At 40.2% G+C, this 21,153-nt stretch overlaps 1 protein-coding gene across 3 annotated transcripts in view; it reads right to left on the bottom strand.

Annotated features, from left to right (window-relative positions):
- The window catches only part of RPS6KA2 (ribosomal protein S6 kinase A2), a 321,508-nt gene that overhangs the window by 29,373 nt on the left and 270,982 nt on the right, over positions 1-21,153 (bottom strand). For all 3 annotated transcript variants that reach the window (XM_056344105.1, XM_056344107.1, XM_056344106.1), the window contains 3 exons: positions 13,800-13,902; positions 8,912-9,042; positions 7,036-7,161 (listed from right to left, as the gene is read on the bottom strand). In XM_056344105.1, coding sequence (XP_056200080.1) covers positions 7,036-7,161; positions 8,912-9,042; positions 13,800-13,902 — 360 coding nt within the window. The remainder of the gene's footprint in view (positions 1-7,035; positions 7,162-8,911; positions 9,043-13,799; positions 13,903-21,153) is intronic.

Raw genomic sequence — 21,153 nt, 5'->3', positions numbered from 1 at the left:
AAGTCACTTTAGTGATTTTCTATGGTTAAGGAGAAACAAATCTAAGCAAATCGCTCTAGATCTGCAGTCAGCTTAACTGGCAAGGAGATTTGATGACCTTTGGACTGATCTTTTTTCTTCCTTTTTTTTCCCCCCCTTTTCCTGTTTCAATAAATAAAACTACATGTGTTTGGGATTCCTGTTTTCTCTAAAAGAAATGCAAAAGAGTGTACCACGCTGCATCTTAGATGCACTTAGATGACTACATTTTTTTTGGTTACTGACTCTGCACTCAGCACTAAACTCGTGATGTAAGCATAATATAGGTTATGGAGAAAATGTGGTGGAGCCACCTAAATACTGCTGTGTAACCTCCTGCCTTTAGATTAGCATGATATACTTACACCAACCACCTAAACCCAACCAAACTAAGACTGTGAACATCAATGAAAGAGGAAAATGAAGTGTAAAGAAATTATGAAGCAAGTGTGGAATTCATACAACTTTTGATGACTATGTCACTCACTGTTATGAGCAAATAAATAGACGTATATAGCAATTCTGATTACACAGGCCTGCTAAAAACAGCTCTCATGAGTTAATGACTACTATTTATTACAGCATGTTGACATCACTTCTCTGCTGGTATTGCATTTTTATAGCTATTTAAAATGCAGCTTCTCCCCAGTCTGCACATACCAAAACATGCTGATCTAGATGTACTTTCAGTGCTTCATAATTACCAGAATTATATATGAGCTGTAGGATTTACTAGGACTCTAATGTAAGCTAACCTGTATCCCAGAGGCAGACAGACTGCAAAATTTGGCTTTGCTCACAGCTGTTGAATACTTGGAGCCAAATAGTTGGTTACTACATTACAGAGATAGGAAAAAGTCATGAAATTCACATGTGTTTCAAGATCCAAATTCCACTGTGATATTGGCATCTGCAAAATTGGACTTGTCATTTGGGACTATGTCTACTGTATATTTTAGTTCTTCAAGGGAGAGAGAAATTTCCTTTTACCTAGTTGTTCACTCTGGCTCTAACAGCATGGAAGGACTAAAAATCCGTAAGACTTAACCAGTTAGGTATTTTTTTGACCTGGAGAAGGAAGAAGTTGACATCAAGCTGTTGAAGCTGGCACCTATGCCACCCACCTCTGCAATGTCTGGGGCAGTAATTGATTTGGGGTTAGAATAGACCATAGTAGCAGCAGTGTCTACTCGGCTATTATCCACCAGTAATCTCCCCTGAAGTTAAGGAGTGAATATAAATAGAGAAATCTTTAGAAAAAGGAGGATGCAATCAGGTCCTTTGCAAATTTACTTAATCTGGCATTAGTAAGAAGGAAATCTGAAAATCCAGCTTCAAAAACTTCACTACAAGTACGGATCCAAGCTTGAAACCAGCACAATGGCTTTAAGTAGAGAAAAATGTTTGTAATACGCTAATAGCATCAAATCTCTGGCAGATTTTGAAAAATCTGATTCACCAAGAACTCTGAACTGTAGCATTTCCTTTGTTTTCCAAATGAGAGCTCTTAATCTGTTTAGGCTTCCATTGCAGACTTTCTTCCATCCACAGAAATCCCTCCCATCTGCTCTGGCATCATTCTTTTACTTAGGCTTATTTTCTCTAGATACTGATGTGACTGAAATAGTTTGATCTGATTTTCCTTTGCTTCTGACCTCACTGTTACATTTATACCCATGTGAAGCTTGTAACTGTGATCAGCAATGCCAGTTCCCTTTGCTATTAAAAATCATTAAGCCTGCTGTAGTCAGGGGGATCAATATTCTAGCAGAAGAATCTGAAACACATTAGAGGTCCATCAGAGGAGAAACACTCTTTTTTTTCCATCTCTGTTCTTTCTACCAGAATCTTATAAAGCATTTGGAAGAATGAGCAATATACTTACTCATATTTCATAACTTTATACTTTTTTTCACTTGGGAATGAGATGGAAAAAAAGTCTAAGAGTAAAATTTTACAAGTACTTCGGAGTATGTACATGCAATAGAATATGATACAAAGATCTGCTAAACCAACATCTACCTGCACAGACCCAGGTAGATGGCTACTAGTTTCAGGGTAGACTCAGTTTGCAGGAAATCTGGCTGTCTACAAAGTTTTCTGTTGCATGGTATTGAAATGCTCTCAGAAGTGGAGATAGAAGTCTGAATTCTTAAATATTGCATTTAGAAGCCTGAAGGCATGTTTAAAATAGATTTAGAGTTGATTATTAGCATTTCATTTTTACAGAGGACATGGAAGAAGAGGGAATAGGTTACAAGAAAATTCTCTTCTTCTGCAGGTTCAGTCATTTGATTTACAAAGCCAGTTAGATGCCTACAGGTGCAGAGAGATGTCTGAAGGGACTTCCAAAAGCACCTCGGAGTGACATGCCTAGTCACCGAACTCAGAAAAAAGTGAAATTCCAAATCTGTTCAAGTGCATTTACAACACCACCAAAGAACTACTTTGCACTGCTAGGTGTCTAATTATCTCTACAAGATGTCCTCCAATTAGTTGCAGATGGCCAGCAAAAGGAAAAGGGTTGACGTGTTTTGCATTATGATAAATATATTCTGCTTCTGGCCTAGGAAAGGTTTTGTTTTGCAGAGTGGATTTTCCCGCTGTAGCTCTGACTCAGGCTACTCTGGCTCGGTACTCTGCTGTCTCAGTATGGCACTACACAGCAATAGTAAATAAGGCCTGGCGAGTGGCATTCTCCATGAAGGGATTATTTACACAGTGACACAACGTGTGTCTTTCCCGTGGTGATGCTACCATGCCACTTCCTTAACTCCTTCCCAATCACCAGCTTCCCCTGGGGAGAGGGGATGATGCTCTCTGACGTGTCAGCAGTTCATCTTAAATAGGGAGCTTTTAATGAGGTGGTGCCAGGCAAATGGGGCTGCTGCCTATCATACAAACTATCACTGCAGATATTTTTTTCCTGTGAATGTTATGTGTTAGGGAGCACTGAGAAAATTATATGTACCAAAAAGAAATCAAAAGCATCTAATTACAGTGATTTTTATAGAGAGAGTTAAAGGGACTGATATATAATTATGATAATATCAGTTGCAACTCCTGTACTATCTTATTACTTGAAATGGGTGGCATTGTGCAATCTTTATAAAAATGAGCTACTTTGATAGCAAAATTATATAATCTTAATACGAAATAAAAATAAAATTGAAGGAAAAGTAGAACTGATATATTGATAGGAGTAATAACCAAAGAGGCAGCGCTCAATATGCTGGGAAGACAGTACAAACAGAAACCCACCAACCGTCTTGTCTCCAACCCCAAAATCTGTGCTACACATATGACTCACACTGTGTCAGAAACTGAGATGCTGCATGTGTTGCCTAAACTGATGGTCAAAATAAAGACATGTGAAGACATATTGGCAATACAAGAAGAGAGTCATAAGATGTGGAGGAAGAAAAAACTAAAAGTGGAAAGATTAATAAAAATGGGAAAGAGCATAAACCTAGCATCAAGGTGTTAAAATTCTTTTGGAGTTTTGAGGTCTCCATATGTTGAGTTTGCTCTGGATCCTCTGAGGTACTCCAGACCCCCAGCTGCTGAGGAGTTGCTGGAACCTCTTCGGTTCAGTCACTCAGAAAGCTCTGAAGACCAAGGTCTTTCTGTTTTGGTTTCATGCTGGCTGTATTAAACTGATAAAACCGTCAGCAATACTTGATACAAATAAAAGTTATTACTTCAACATACATTTTGTTCATCACAGATGTAATTTAATTACAGTGTGGCTGTGTGCTTCTCCCCTGCCTTTTCTACATAAATAACAGCCACTAGCCACCAGCGGTGGTCATGATGGCTGCATCTGGCTGAAGTTGGACTTGGGGAGACAGGTAACACAATAGCTAAGGACCATAAATCTTGCTCAGAAGTTGAGAACTAGTTGAGCATGCACCAACTGAAATATGGCTGGTATGCAAATATGACTATACATCAATCATCTTACTCCATAAGTATCAGACAGCCCAGGGTCCATGGAGCTCTCCTGCATGGCAGCACACCAGGATCTCCCCTTGAGTAGGGATGCCTGTAAGGGTTACTCCTTGAGGCTAAGAGATTCCTTGCTGCAACAGATTCTGGGTAACTGATTAACAGCAAGCTGAAGTTTGAAATCTTAGCTAAGTGGTATAAAGGATTGATTGTGCACATATAATCTGCACATATGATCAGTCATATAATTGAACACCAGTCCTGTTCAGCTTACTGATCAATGACCTGGATGAGGGGACAAGGTGCACTCTCAGCAAGTTTGCTGATGATACAAAGCCAGCAGGAGTGGCTGACACACCAGGAGGCTGCGCTGCCATTCAGTGAGACCTGGCCAGGCTGGAGAGTTGGGCAGAGAGGAACCTAATGAAGTTCAGGAAAGGCAAGTGTAGGGTCCTGCAGCTGGGGAGGAACAAGCCCACGCACCAGTACAGGCTGGGGGATGACTTGCTGGAAGGCAGCTCTGCTGAGAATGACCTGGGAGTGCTGGTGGGCAGGAAATTGCCCATGAGCCAGCAGTGTGCCCTGGGGGCCAAGAAGGCCAATGGGATCCTGGGGTGCATCAGGAGGAGCATGGCCAGCAGGTCGAGGGAGGTGATCGTCCCCCTCTACTCTGCCCTGGTGAGGCCCCATCTGGAGTGCTGGGTCCAGTTCTGGGCTGCCCAGTTCAAGAGAGACAGGGAACTACTGTGAGGGTCCAGTGGAGGGCTGTGAAGATGATCAGGGGACTGGAGCATCTCCCTTATGAAGAAAAGCTGAGAGAGTTGGGCCTGTTCAGCCTGGACAAGAGAAGAGTGAAAAGGGATCTTACCAATGTCTATAAATGTCTTAAGGGTGAGTGTCAAGAGGATGGGGCCAGGCTCATTTCGGTGGTGCCCAGCGACAGGACAAGGGGCAACGGGCACAAACTGAAACACAAGAAGTTCCATCTGAGTCTGAGGAAGAACTTCTTTACCTTGAGAGTGACAGAGCACTGGAACAGGCTGCCCAGAGAGGCTGTGGAGTCTCCTTCTCTGGAGACATTCAAAACCCACCTGGACACAACTCTGTGCAACCTGCTCTAGGAGAACCTGCTTTAGCAGGGGGTTGGACTGGATGATCTCCAGAGGTCCCTTCCAACCCTGGCCATTCTGTGATTCTGTAATCCTTTAGACACAAACCATTGACAAAATCTGGGACTAAATCTGAATCCATCTGTATCTAGACTCCTCTCTGAGAAGACGTTTAGAATGCAAAGGGGTCCTTTCTGAAACTCATGACTCAATGGGAGGGTCTCCAAGACTGTTTTGTCTGACCTTGTCCTCTATGCAGTAAATAATTAAGTGTAACTTGCCATTGAATCTTGTTAAACTACTGTTGCATTTACTATGAAGACTTGTTAAATCGCTGTTCTATGTCAATAAACATATCGATACGTCCTTCTTATGAGCAAAGTGTGTTATTCCATCATGACACAGAGAAGCCATACTTACTATAACATAATGCCATCTCTTGACAAATGTCCTGGCCACTGGAAAACTCTAATTTTCCCATTCATTAGAAATGAAAATTCTAGTTTGTTCGTGAGCAAGCCACAGACCTGCTGGTAGGCCCAGGCTCCTCAGTATGCTGTAGCCTGGAAAAGTCAACTGTTATTTGAGCAGCGACATCAAGAGATTGTCAGTTATTAATGGTTTCCAGGTTTCTGTGGCCACCACGTAGAGGCTCTAAAACTTTCATGGACTTTCATGGATACTGCATTATCATGTCTTGTAGTGGAAAATAAGACTGAATAAAAGGTTTAGTATTATTCTTCTGACTACCTGTATCTCATTTATGTTATGGTCTGCAGTTTAGATCTTCATTAAGTTCCCATCATCTCATTTGATAGCCAAGACACAATCTCATTTATAAGCTATGTTTACATATCCTTTCTAAACTTTTAAAATATAAAAAGTAGAGTGCCAGTTGGTTGGAATCCCTCATTTACTGCAAGTATGGTAATAAATTTCTCTGTGTACTAATTTCAAGGAGCTACTTTCTGTCTTATGCTCACTTAAGGAATCTATTCCCATGAGATCATACAGAATGAAAGGATCTGACCTAACTGTTCATGTCTTTTCAAATTCATTATACTAATTCCTCATTTAATTCAAGCTTGTCTCTTTTTTTGGTGTAAGAACAAAAACATGAAATGCTTCTCTAACTTATGAATGTTTTAGTTGCTACATCTTTTTCATAAAGAAAATTGGATGTTTGGAACTCTCCCTGCGAGCTGTAACCTCACAACCATTTGCCACATACACGGTAATAGTTGCATACTGTTTATTCAATAGCATTTAACAGAGACCGTGACTTAGTCCTCTGAGCATGACCTTCCGAAGCAGTCCTACCAAAGTTCTTCCCTATTAGAAAAAGTTCCGTCACACCTATATCCTAGCAGCCTCCTGGCCTCTGCTGCTGTGGTAGCTCTGTTACATATTTTGTTGCTTGACCAAGTCTGTAGCTCACTGACTTGTCTTTAATATCCAGCTAAATTCCACCAAATGAATATTTTAACTCTCTGCTGAAGATTGCCTTTTGCTCCTTTGTGTAGCAAAGTGGTTTTGAAGGTGATCATGGTTTTCACTGACAAATCTGTCTAATTACAACAAAAAATATCAGAACTAAGTAACCTGAAAAAGAATAAAAAGCTATTTCAATGTTGCAATAATTTTATATGTTATTTTGTTTATTTATGATGATTCAGTGTAGGATCTGTTAAAAATCCCATCGTTTGCAAGGAACATGAGATTAACAAGATTTCCATGTGAGACTGTAAAGTTTTTTTCCATCCAGGAATTTTACTTGATGAGATTAAAGTGTGAGAAATAATATAAGGCTTATTAAACTTGTCATCTTCCAAAAGAGAAAAAACCCCAAGCAACACCCACCATGAAATCAGCCCGCAAAATATCCACTGACCGTAGTGCTGCCCAGGCTGGCAGAGCAGTCTCAACCACATTTCTGGAATTTACCACAAGACTTTCTTACCTTCACTGCAAACTCTGTTTCTGTAGCTTTATGAACACATCTCTTGCACACTGAATAGGAGCCAATTCCTATGTCCTCCTTGACCTCGTATCCATCTGTAAAGTGGATGTTGTTCCCATGTAACTGCTATAGGGAAAACCAAAGGAAACAAGGCAATCAGGATGTAGGTATGTAAAAGCAAGGACTAGCCTCGTCTTAATAAAGGAAGGGCTTGATCTCATCTCCTTCACAGACTACTCTTGTCCTTAGCAGTTTTTCTAAGCCCAGTTACAAAAATCTGAAGCTTTTTACTTAAACAAGCATGTCCCCTCTCTTTTTACCTTTTCCAGTCTGTAAGATGGAGTTGTCTATGTAGAAGCAATGGCAAAAAAGCAGTGATTTTCTGAACTACTTATGGAATGCAGACAATCACCTCCTGTTAGAAATTCACAATCAACTGTAGGCCCAAATCCCCTCACAAGCCCAGACAATATATTTCTAATACCGAGTCACTAGATAACTTAGAAACTACTAATAGCTCCACAGTCTTCAAAACAGATACCCACATATGTGGTGTGCCTCTAGACCACTGGAGTTCTTGTCCAGGGTATGTTTAATTATGATTTCTGTGTGAGAGAGGTTACTATTTTAAGCCAATCTAATTTAAGAAAATATATTACTAGTGAAAACAGTAGCAAAATACTTCAAAATTTCTAATTTTATTTATTGAAGGCTGTAGAATGAACTATGGCATCATTAGTACACATGCCCTTTGGAAAATGTCTGGGCAGGTGGACTGGTTAGATGGTGAAACCCAAATCTGATGCCTTGCTGCAAATTCCATCCCAGGATTCAAGAAATGACCAGCAGCTCTAAAAATCCTCTAGGATCTTCTGTCTAAAAATGTAACTGCACTAGAAAAGTCCACACAGAACCTTCTAGATTGTAAGGCATTCATGTGTTAACATTCAATACACTTTTACAAAGCAAGCAACAGGAATATTTATGAAATTTCTGGGATGTAATTGCTTGGGTAACATTTCACATAGTGTTGCATAAGAGAATCTTTAAGAATATGACATATTCCACTGTGAATTCTTAAAATAAGGATGAAAACTATGAGTACCTATGAAAACCACAGGCAGGAACTCTCCCCTTGAGGCATGTATACTTCTGGCTGTGGACAGGAGAGGAATTTTTTCCTTGTGGGAAAATTGCTGCATCTTTGAGTAGTCCAGTTCTTTCTCTCGATTCAGTGTTCCCCTGGTGTATTGAGCCATTTGTAGCAATTTATTTCTGGTTTAAATTACAATAACTGGAGATCATGCTGCAGGGGAATGGCAGCAAAGAACCAAATGTCTGGCAAGTGTACTTCCCCCGTCAAGCTTCTCTGGGTTACGTGAGTACACCCAGGCTCCCAGGCTGTGGGTACAAGGGCAACAGGAACACCTTGGCCTCTTCCACCCAGGAACCCGGGTTTGGGGTCTGTGGGAGCCTACAGCAGTAGTGCATTAAGCTCCTTTGCCAACACAGACTGTACCACATAATCCGAGACAAAACCATTGAGAAGACATGCGCTTATGGAAAAAAACACTTCATTACCTGACCTGTATGCAAAACTGGAATAGTGTTTCAGGTATTCAGAAGTACTTTTCATTTCAGTTGTGATAAGGTGCAATTCTTATTTCTTTTGTAAAGCCTGTGGAGAACATGAACTTACAGACAAAAGCCTCTGGGAAAACATTCTCTTTTTCCATCTCCTACATGCTGCACGTAAACGCCTTCTACCTACACTGGGTAGCTGTGAAATATCAGTGAGAATGCTGAGGCAGTTTAAATATACTATGCACATATGTATCTGCCCACCAAATGTGAAGTGTAACATCAGCATCAGTACCTGCACAATTGGGTGAACGGTGATTTTGTGCACATCTTGTTGTGCAGGCTCCTGCACCAAGTTAGAGGCAACGAAGCTGAACCCTCTGAAGAGATTATGAGCATTGGCACTTGGAGGAACACCTGGGGAATCTGTAGAAGAAGAAAGAAAATGGCCTTATAAAGATCATAAAGAACACTGTACAGCACCTGCAACAGACAGTTACCCCTGTCAGTCAACAGCTGATCCTGCCAAACTGGCAGACACACGTAAATATAACTCAACTTCCATATAAAGGCTTTGGTGTGCCTTCTCCATCCCTTTCCTCTGGATCTGAACAGTGCAGGGATATTGTTTGCAAAGATCTCTTACCTTGGATATAAAGGTTTTTTTCACAGTACATGTTCATTCTTAGGCAAAGCACTGCCTGTGCGAGGAGTCCACACAGAGAGAGAAAGCACAGGATAACGAGGGCAGGAGAAAGATGGATGACTCAATGCAGGCCACCCGTTTGGCTTAGCAGAGGTTCACCAGGGGGTGGAAGAAAGCTGCAGCTGCTACATCTGTCTTTTGCAGCACAATTTGACTACAGAAATTACAAAGGCTAAAGTGCTTTCTGAGAAACGTGGTATGTTGTGTGGGTCAGGAGCATGTAGAGAAGACAGGACCTGAAGCAAGTGTAAAAGCACAGTGCTCCAATAGTGGTGGTTTGTGGCTTCACAGGGATCTTCTGGAGCAGCTTTAGGAGCTGGGACTTACTCCAGGGAAGACACTGGTTGACTTGTCCTCAGGTGAACAAAATGACTGGGATGGTTTTAACTAACCTTCATGGAGATTTCCTCCTCATTCCTTCCTCTGACATGAAAAATCCAGGGGAGGCACAGCTGGAGTTCAAAAAGCCCTGAATTATTCTACCTTTGGAATGAAATAACTAGAGAGCAATTCCCAGTACCTGCACCACCACTCAGTGAGAGAAACAGCATGACAAAGCAAGAAGAGAAGAGTTGTGTTTCACTTAAAATTCTGAAAAGCTTTAAAGAGATCTTTCTCCCCAGTGTATGTTTTGTCCCAGGCATTTTCAAAAGCCAGAAAGAGTCAGATTGCAAACCATTCCTTGGTAGCTGGGTAGGTAGTATAAAATCTAAAGTACTAAAATCTGTACACTTTTTATTTGTTCTTTTTTTTTGAGGTTTGTTTTTTTTCTCCCTTCCCCTTCACATTTCCTCCAGTGCAACGTGTCATTTACCACGGCAAAGTTACAGAGCTAAACTTCCTTTAGAAAGCTATCTCCTTGTAGGAGGTGTGTAAAAACTCAGTTTCACTGATGTAAATACATCCCCCCCACTGGACCTGGCTTGGCTGCCCACATCATCAGCACCATCCGTTAGTGTGTAGGGCAATGGCATGGAAGACTGAGTATTGCTTGAGGTCCTGAAAATATATGAGAATGTATTTCCTTGTGTGGACACTCCCTGTATAAATCTACTGGTCAAACGAACAGAACATCTGAAGCCAGAATATGGTTAAAACAAATTATCTGCTCAGAAATGAACAAAACTGAGACTGTAGCTAATTCTATGTCTCATTACAAAGCTGCCTCAGCTTTGACAGGAGTCAGAAATAAGCACAGCAAGTCAGACCTCACTGCGAAGTACATGGAGAAACTTGTCTTTTGGTAAAATGATGCGAGCCATTTGTTTATCTCAGTGTATTGATGGGCACTCTCTTTGCAAATACATGGATGAATCACACCAGACTTCTTGCATCACTGGGTACTTCTTGCAGTGGCGTATATACAGCAGTGATTTTCCAAGAGGGATTAATGAAGAGAAAAGAATGTTTGCTTTAAAGAAGGAATGACAATAATTCAAATCTGAACACTTCCGAACTTCAGAAAAGCTGTGATCTGGCTCTAAAATGTAAGCGCTAGGTCATGTCTATTTAAAAAGAACTGTTCCTTCATAATTCACTGCCAATCTCTTCATCAAACACTGTAGAAGAACTACTGATAATTTGGTGTTCAGTATTAAATATTCATCACCACAAACTGATATGCCCATCATATGAATTAAATGTTAAACCACCTGTGCTAAGTGCAAAATTATGTTTAAATCATGTTAATTAACTGATAGCAATGAAACCTAAATAATTTTCCTAGTCTTGATAAATCCATAATCATTTCATATGTCTGAATTAGATCCACTTACAAACACTAATCTTGTACAATGGTTATCTTTCTCCCTGTGAAAGTCATAATGTTTTGTCCCACTAGAGCATCTAACTTTACAGGATTTTCAAAGGCTTCATAAGTCCTAAGTAATCTACTTCAGCATGCTTTACTGGGGTTTGCAAACATTTTATCTTATTTGCAGAGGAGGAAATTTAGATACTTCAGGTGCAATTTTACATATTTTTTCTCAGTAGTAAAGCCAGTGTAAACATCCCCGCCAGTTACAGCGTGCTGCCCCATCACTTACAACAGTACAAATATTTGTGGACTTAAATCTAAGTTGTGTCACCAGAACGATCTTGGTTTGATCCTTGTTCAAATCACCATTTATAACCTGGATTGTTTCAGTCTCCTGTTCCCTGTCAGGAGGCAAGTCAGCACAAATGAGATGTAACAATGGAGGACTTGTGAAACAAGCGGCCAGAAAAAGTGACTCCAACTCAGATGAATCCCTGAGAAAAAGTGATGTGAAACTATACCCATAGAGGTGAACTGCCACTGTCAGAAACCACATCTTTGGTTCACTCAGAGCTGAGGTTAGGAATCTACAGAAATATGTTTCAACCTCCAAGCTAAAGAAACTTTCTGATATGGCAAGTCACTGGATCCAAAACTTTGACATAAACCTTTTTCCAGGCAGGAGAACTCATTCATAAAGACAGTGTAAAATGACTGTATACATCTGGGCCACCTCCTTGGTAATATCTTTCTGACAGATTCATTAAAACACAACTGCATTATCATCATGAAACAGGAATTATTAGAGTGCTTTCTGTCTGGATACACATTCTTAGTAACAGGGTAAATTCGTATGGGGCCTATGTCATGACATAAAAAAATAAAAAAAGAAAGGCTCTTGTTTGATTCCACAGGCAATATGAGCCAGTATTAAACACTCTTGTGATGCTTTCCTTTTCTGGTTGACCCAACCAGTCAAGAGTCAGGGGCTGAAAAATATGCTGCCAGTCTGCAAGGGCTTTTCTATCACTCTGGAAGTGTAAAGGTATTCACGCTTCCAACTAAACCTATTTTGAAAAGACGGGGTTTGATTCTCAGGCACTCGCCGTAATAGCAGGAAAAAAAGCAGAATTGAGGCAGGCCGTCTCCCACCCCAGCCACCACCCCAAGACAAACTTTTGAAGTCAGTGTCTTGCATGTAACATCAAATTGAATTAGGCAACAGTAGTAACATGTACAGTGTAAAATATAACCCAGGGCATCAATACATGCATGGAGTACAAGGGCTTGCATGCCAGGACAACCTATCAGTGTGAACTTCCAAAGCAATCCAGACTCTTAATGCTTCTCTGAGACTTTCCAGGGCAGTACCAGCCCGCACTTCTCTCAAGATCAGACTAAATTGCAGTCTCCAATATTAACAGAAAATGAGTTCCTCTGAAATCTGAATTAATGCTAAAATCAAACGTGTGAAATAGCTGGTATCCAAAGACCATTTGTTTTCATGCAGTGGGACAGAAATATCAAAACATACTGGAGACAGGTGGATGTTTCAGTAGGACCTAAATAACCAGAGTGTAATATTTTTATAGCTTGTGAAAGTTGCCACAGCCTTGCCAAAAAAACTAGAAAACAATACTGAGAAAAGATTTTGAGTAGATACCACTATTTCATACCCCATGAAAGGAAGTTTGAGCCAGGCTTTGGATAGAAGTTTGGGCTAGTTTTAAGAAAAAGGCTGAAGGTTGTGATAAGCCTGAATGAAAACTACAGGAAATCTCAGCTCTGATTGATGTGCTATAATGCAGTCAGTTTTGTAATGAAAGCACAGATTTTTTACTCTCACTGCAACAGTTCTGGGGCAATTTGAAGGTTGAAGCTTGAGACCTTATACTTGGTTATTGCAACAATAGTACGTGATATTTACAGTGCTTACCATCTTCAAAGTCTTTTACAAACAACAGCTAATTAATTTTTTACATTTTAGAATGTATACGTAGGTACTTTACACAGGAATATCTCAGGCAGAAATGTAATGTAGCTTATCCATGTCTAGCAAGAGGTGACATTGTAACTGGGATTACCACGGTGAAGTTACTGGTATTGTTGCTTTCAACTAAAAGAGTGGAAAGATGGTGTTTTGTGCAACAATCGCCTTCATATATATAGTGCACAAAGTGTGATATTCCTGTTAGGAACCAGAAAGTATAGGAACAACATTCTGAATAGAAGGATTTTCTAAATACTGTGGCCCAAACTTCCTGATGGCATAACTCTGCTGATCTGAGAACTTGATGATTCTTCATTACTGTTAACCACAAACTAACTTCCAACAGTCCATAGTCTATAGGATTTCATAATTAAAGAAAACATCTATGGAATATATATCATATACTAACTTGCAGAGATGCAAAGTTCTTTGAAGCCAAGGTAATTTAAAATAGTTAAATTCAGCTAATGTAAGCAACAATAATATAACAGCAAATCAATAGTCATTTTTCCTGTAAAAATGTCCTTCATGAAGACAAATTGATGTGAAGTCGGTAAAATGCTTGTGAGCTTCTTTCCTTGGAAATGCAAAACAGCCTTTTCTTCCTGCTGGATATTGCAAAACCAATTAAACCCACAGGTGATCAGACTTTTAGACTCCATTGAAATGGGGAGGGGAAGAATGAATTTACTCACTGAAAAGATGCATTACCCATGTACCACCTTACTAACCTGTAGGGGTCCGAGATGTGAACTCTGGATCAAAATGAAAGGTATCTTCTGGCCGTCCCACTGCGGGCTTGAAAGGCGGCTTGATTTCTTTCCTGTAGAGTTTCTACAAGGAGAAGAACAGATCTCCATCAATGACAAGCAGTGCACCTTCAGCATCTGCAGATAGGCTCCCCCATTTTGTTTAGGATGTCCCCTCTCAGCTCTGTGCCATACTTACAGGACTGACAAAAAAGGACGACATAGCCACAGCTCTGGCTCCTGATTGATGGGATGACTTAAAATCTGTGCTCTGGATGGTTCCTGCACTTTTTAGTTACTGGCATCCACAATGTAAACACAGATGTTTCTGGTAAAAAATTAGCCCATAGACTGGCACAATATTTCATCTGGGGCATCTGGAAATTCACTGGTCTTCAGGGCAGGACTGGAACGTGCAACTGTGTGTGGGTGACTTCAGCAGCGCAGCGATGGCAATCAGGACAAAGAACCACCAGGAAGTGGTGACTGTTTTAGCATTTATAATTTTTCAAGAACTAGCAATATGTTTGACACCCTGCCAGACTGAACTGAGCAACAGGCCTGGCTGCCTGGTGTTTACAACCTAAACAAGAGACTTTTCTTTTGGCGTATCTGGTGAAAGGGAAGGGGCTCACAGCTGAGGATTAGATGAAATTCCCATCAAAAGATGTTAGGAAGAAAGCACTGTGGATGGGTTGGGAAACTTGTTGAAGGCTTAAATGTGGCTTGAGCAGAGCAGCAAAATCGAAGAAAACCGTAAGGAAGAGAGGAAGGTACATAACAGGTAAACACTGCTAGTGTGTGAGCTTGTGCTGGCGAGTGAGGGCGCATGTAGGGGATCACATAAGTAACACTGTAAATGCATGCTGATGCACTGCTTTTATGGCAAGGGACTTTGTGGCCTCTACTCATGCTTAGCAATCTTTAAGAAATTGCTACGCTGTGCTCCTTTGCTAGCATTCACACACACACTCACACACACACTGGGAGACAGACACACTGAGGTGCAGCACGTCTGGATCCGATCCAGAGCCTACAGGGGTTAATGGAAAGACCTATTGATTTCTGTGATCATTGCATCATATCTGCTTGAAAAATGGCGAAAAATTATCATGATGCTGATGGCAGCATGGTGAACAGAGCTCCAGCTGGAATCCCTGCTCCATGTTTCAGTCCCTAGACTGCATTCCCTTTCTAGCAATGCTTTTGCTCTCAGGTTTCAAAGGTCTGAATTAGTTGCCACAGACAGCGGCCAGTAATTAACATGTCCAAGCACAAATATAAAGTTTCATCTAAACTTTCAAATCATGATAAGAGCTGGGGAGCTCAATTTTATGACTATTTTTAATATGTATTTTCTCTTAAAACAACTTCATTATGAGCTGATTTTTCAAAACATTTTATGGAGATTAGTACATGCCTGTCCAGTTCTTTTCATGCAGGAAGATTCTTTTTAACTGTGGGTTTTGTGTTGAATTAACTTCTGTAATATAAAGCATGTGGTCAAACCTAAAAGATATACATATCAACATAATTTGAATTTGATTTTGCATAGATAAGTAAAGGTTCTTGAGGCAGGACATTTTGTAGCATAGTATTATCATTCGCATAAAGCATATGTTTGTGGCTGAATCTATGATTCCTTGGAAAAGTGGAATGGTGAGGCTGGAAGCAACTGCAATAATTAATGGCCATTTCACCATAAAAAGTTCCTGCTTGCGTAAAACTGCTCCATATCTTCTGAGAGAAAAAGAGATGAATAATTGCTGTGAGCATGAGCCACAATGGAAAGTCTTCCAAATAATTAAAAGCCAATTGCAATCGTAAGCAGGAAGTGTCACTCATCAACTGAAAAGTATCAACCTAGTAATTAACATATATCTTTTTCTTTCTGCACAGAAGTTTAAAGAGATCTCAGCACCTACTGAAGGTTTTTCTGTTGCTAGGATTTCACCTTGAGAAAGCTATATTTTTTTAAGCTCCTCTTTATTTGTCTTAATTCACAACCACAGTCCTTCTACTGCAGAAAGTAATATGGTCACATGCACATGCTTCCTCCTTGAATTAAATGCACCCCTCATCCTGTGAGGTCCAAAAACTGGAAAATGTTTTGGAGTCATACATCATTTGGGAACTGCACTCTCTTTTGATTATTGTAACCATATTCTCTCTGGCCTCTTAATTCCTCCCCCCATCTGTAGTTTCTTAAATGCTGTTGGAGCTGCATTTGTATTTTGAATCCCTAACCCACATCCTCCACTACTAGGGAGGGATTTGAGATTCATCATGAGTCACACACCACCTAAGATGTGTAATCACAAATTTGCTTGCTGGGAGGGGGTGGAAACAAAGAAGCTGCTTGTGAGTGAAAGGTACCTCCTCCAAGCGCAGCCTAGATGACTCCCTTTTCCATTTCCTTCTCCACTTGTGATAAAAATTATTTCTGGTGTTTCTAACTAGACAGCTAGGAACAGCAAAAGGTAAACTGCCGAAAACCTTTTTCCCCCCCAAGTTCTTGAATCGGGGAACTAAATGAAATCTTTGAGGAACAAGCACAAGAAGAGTAGTGTCATCTATGGGCTTTCCCATCCCACATTGGCTCCAGTTCCCTGAATGAACCACTACAACCAAAGGCAATTCACTGAGGCACGCTAAACCACAGGGCAGCCCAACACAGTTAAACACGAAGCATTGCTGCAAGCAGAACGCTTCTTCCTTTAAAAACCCACATCCTGTAAACTACAAAACACAGCATGACACAAGCTGATGTAAGGAAATGGTAAGAATCACAGCCAGTCTTTTCTATACACACAGCGATAAAAATCTCTTGGAGGACTTGAGATCCTTCTGGATTTTCCAAGAATATTTCTAATTTTAGAAATTTATTAGCATTATCTCTTACTGTGCTCCCAAAATTATTTGAGGCTGCTGGATCACCTTGATCTCTTCCAACAGAAACAAACCAGAGTGGCAAATGATATAGCAAGTTAAGTTTCAAATCTTGTCTTTGACTATATCTATCAGGCTGTCCCTTAAGTTCTGGTGAAGTTTAAAGTGTTATCTACATCCCAAATCATGGTAACCCTGGCTCTGCATCCAGAAGTCATTGGACATTCCACCACTTATTTTAATAGGAATAGGGTCCCAGCTGTCCCAGTTTAAATCCCAGTTTTCATATCCAAATTATTATTTTGGAGCATCGTATTAGACATTCAAAAGAGACTGGATACGTTCGTGCTAACTGAAGGATATAAATTTCAATCTGGGTGCTTAATATCACCATATGTGTGTTATTTGCAGAAGTATAACCAGCTGAAGATATTTATTTTTTTTTAATTCCACACTCCTTCTACATTTATAAAGGAGAAATGCATTCCTTAGTCCTCAGCGGTTTTTCTTGAGAATGTGTCTTTCTCTTTCCTAGTAAAGAATAACCACCCCACATCCCACACCCAATATTTTATAATGGCCACAGCATTGACCTATCACAGAAAAATGTAACTGACAGGTATCAGGAATCACTGTGCATCACACACAGCTGTCAGATCCAGCGGCTGTCAGAAGTGCATAATCCACAGAATGAGGGGGCTGAACTTCAAGGTGTTAAAGTACTGATTTAGATATTCACACCTGGATACATATCCGTCCTTCTGTCTACTTATCAACCCCTCACATCCTTCTGAGACTTTGATAATCAGTACCTTTAGATTAATAAGTGCCTATGGATTAACTAGAACACAGTTCTATAGCAGTTTGAGAAACCATGAGCTTCTATCAACTTCTTTTCTGATTTGGCACATATATTTTTTTTTTTTTCCCCAATAACTGATTTCCCCCAGGGCCCAAAGACCTTTTCTTAATGTATGTTACCAGATCCCTAATATGAGCCACATCTGAACACCTTCTCAGCTGGGACTCAAGTAATACACCAGGGAGACCAGTAACAAAATACTGCAACATGTGTCTGCCTCTTGTTATTTATAAGCAGTTATTTTTTCATAATCATTAAAAAAAATGCAGTCCTAAAAAATCCCAGAAATATAAATGCCCTGTATGTGTGCCTGGCAAATATCAAGAAAAAGAAAATTATTTAATTGAAAACTATTTAGTAATTTCCTCAACTCAGTTTCTTTGATGAAGAACTGAATTATTCCTTAGACACCTTCTAGAAAAAGAAAGATGCTACCCTCCACAGTGATGCACTCATAGTGTGAAAATAAACTCTTTGATTCATACACCTGTCATGGAAAATTCAATAAGCAGACAAAAGGATGAACTACCTTCTAAAATGCTTGTTCTCTCCTAGATTAATGACTCAGTGTTATTGCCTGCAAATAATAGAAAAGCTTGCAGAATTCAGACCTTGGGATAAATTTTTCCTGTTGGTAAAATCTGCAATTGAATAATTCACATTTTCAATTTAGTTTGATCTCTGATTAATATTGAAGGAAATAGAACTTGAGCCCACTTTCTTCCCACTCCTTCCCTCAGCTGTATTTGACGGTTCATTTTCTAGCATGTTATTTGCTCTAGTTCCAATTTAGCCTGTCATCTAAACAAAAACTACTGTTTATAGCCCACTCCTCTGACTGCAGTCTGCAAAAAGGGATTTCATTTTTCATTTTCAATGAAAACCCAGAAATTTTTTATGCATGACCTGGAAAAAAGAAACAGTAACAAAAAAATCAGGAACCAGATTCTGCTTTCTCAGAGTCAATGACTGACATGAACTGAGGTCAACTCATTTTGGGTCTGCTTGTCTTAGGGAGAAAAGAGGATGCAAGGGTAGTAAGCAGGTAAAACTCAGAAGGAGCTGGACATCTAATCTCCTTCCTATGAATCCCAACCTTGATCATGAAAGACAGTCTGTTCATTTAACAAAGGATCTATTGGATTTGTGTCACAGTGCCTGGTAAATGCCTTAGAGCAGTAAGGCATTTCCAAAACCTTTCATGTTTTTGGAACTTCTATGTGGCTGGAGCACCAGCCACCTTAGGTTTAAATTCTGGTGTATAAGTAGCACTAAGTGAACTGTAGACAATCTGACAGTTTTTATGCCCAAACTTAAATTGTGTCATGAACTTAATCTCTGTAAGAGTCTCGTTTGTATAGTTGTTTTCACCCAGTAACAAAATCCTAAATTCCCACTTCCCAAGGTGAAAAATACACGAAAGTTTTTGGAAATGTCTTACTGCTCTAAGGCATTTAGTAGGCACTGTGACACAAATTCAGCACTTGTGCTGAAGAATGGCACCCTGGAACATGGGAAGGGCATCTGGGAAAGGATAGGGGGAGGATGGTAATTCTCTGGCAACACTCATGTTTTCCAGGATTGCATCCATTGCCTATGTGTGCGGTGGTCACACGCTATCAGAACTGCTGTGTTGGGCAGGAGCATGTGCAGCATCGTAACAGGGGGCTTTTTTACACTGCTTATATTGTTTCCACTGTGTTCGCTGCCTTCGTCCAAACCAGACACTATGCCTGGCTGCATCTGTTTGAAGACAGTGAAAGATGGAAAACAAGTGGGAAATGACTGCTTCAACAGGTGAACACTTCAGTGATAGAGACAATAACCAAGCCCCAATCCAAAGACTGAGGGAACAGCTCTGACAGCGCTCTGAAATGAAGGTCTGATTTATACATTTCCGTCTGCAATTCTAATGACTTCATCACTGCGATATCTAGACTTCATACACAACTTGGAAGGAAGCAGCTAATTAATTTCTGTTTTGAGTCTTTTTAAAATCAGATGAAACAACTTGGTGGTTTGTTCCTGGTTATCATGCCACTCTTGTAGGAAAAATCTTGCTTAAAAAAATACCTGTTTTGCACTGGGCTTCTAGAAGACACTAACCCATTCTGACGTTTTGTGATAAGGGGGCTCTTGGTGGAGGATCATTTTAATGCAGTTGCTGAAAGTTTCTATGCTGTCAGTTGCAGCAGTCCTGTCTATCATAGCTGCCAAAGTAGTACAGAAGCTCTCCAAAAGACCTTGCCTCTTGTTCTCTGAGGTCTTTGTATTACCAAGGTATAAAATAAATCACCATTCATGTATTGCCTCAACAACGCTGTTTGCTGACTGCCTGCAAATTGATGTGAGGGATCTGTGTACGTGATGGGAGAACAAAATGAGGGCATCAGGGACTCTTTTCTTGAACTGTATAGAGATCAGCACTAAACACCTGTGCCCGATCCATTTCTTTTCTCTGACCCTGCTGTTTCTGTCCATGGAGAACAAGTTAACAGTTAGTTGGATGGTCATTGTAAGGCAAAATCCTGGGTTCAGCTCAGGGCCAGGCTGGCTCACAGCACTCTGAAATGCATATGATACTGCTGCTGTGACTAGATAAGCCTCCCAAGTTCTCCGTGAGTGACAGTAAAATTAGGATTAAATGAGCAAATATAGTACAAAGATGATAGCTTATCTGTTATAATGATCCATCTGTCTCCAAGAGTTCAATAAGCACTAATTGTGTTGAATTAAAACGGATCTTTACATCTATGTTTTCAGCAAAGTTAAAGGGCTAGATAAGACATCAAAGGGCAATTAAATCCACCTTCCTGTCTAGCTCCAAGTCATGTTCAAGCATACCTAGCCTCTCCATGGTACATACTTCCCTAAACTTTTCAAATGATGGAGGACTGTACCTTTTCCTTAGGAAAGCCATGAAATTGTTCCCTAAAGAACTAAGCTTGAAACAATCACCAATCATCATGAGAGAAGGTGGTCTTGAGGAGTCTCACAGTCCAGAACGGACTTCGCTGAAAACCTTTCCAAGATGCAGAGCTTCATTTCTCTGTGATGAGTTACTGAGCCACAAACACAGAAGGAGAAAACCTGCCACTGCCCCAGTGATCCTTATTACATTAAGACATATGCACTTGACTTGTATTTTGATTGCAAAGATGAGGACTGGAGGTATCAGAGGAATACAGAAAAAACCCACCCAAACAAGCCCAAAAACTAAGCCACAACCCCCCAACTCTTCATCTCTCCATTTTTTTCTTTTCAGTTAATATTTTCATAGATGTAAAGTCTTGATACAGAATCCCATGATTAGAAAGAAGCAGAAAAGGAGAGACCCTAGACTCTATGTAATGGGACTGAAAGTCAGCTGGACCGTAAAGGAAAATCTCAAACTCCACCTTCATTGATCATCTCGTAACAGGCTATGAGCTGTGCCAACTCTTCAACATGCAATTCAAATCAGATTCATGAGTTTTTCTAAAATAAATTATTCTGTAGCCCTTTCAAAGGCCACCTAGGCACCACAAAATGTGCTTTCACAGAGGAATTTGCTTTACTGTAAAAACTGGGCAGCAGTTTAAAAAT

Source organism: Falco biarmicus, chromosome 6 (genome assembly GCF_023638135.1).
Source record: "Falco biarmicus isolate bFalBia1 chromosome 6, bFalBia1.pri, whole genome shotgun sequence".
Classification (NCBI taxonomy): domain Eukaryota; kingdom Metazoa; phylum Chordata; class Aves; order Falconiformes; family Falconidae; genus Falco; species Falco biarmicus.
The sequence above is the reverse complement of the archived record's forward strand: the minus strand, read 5'-3'. Positions and strand labels throughout refer to the sequence as shown.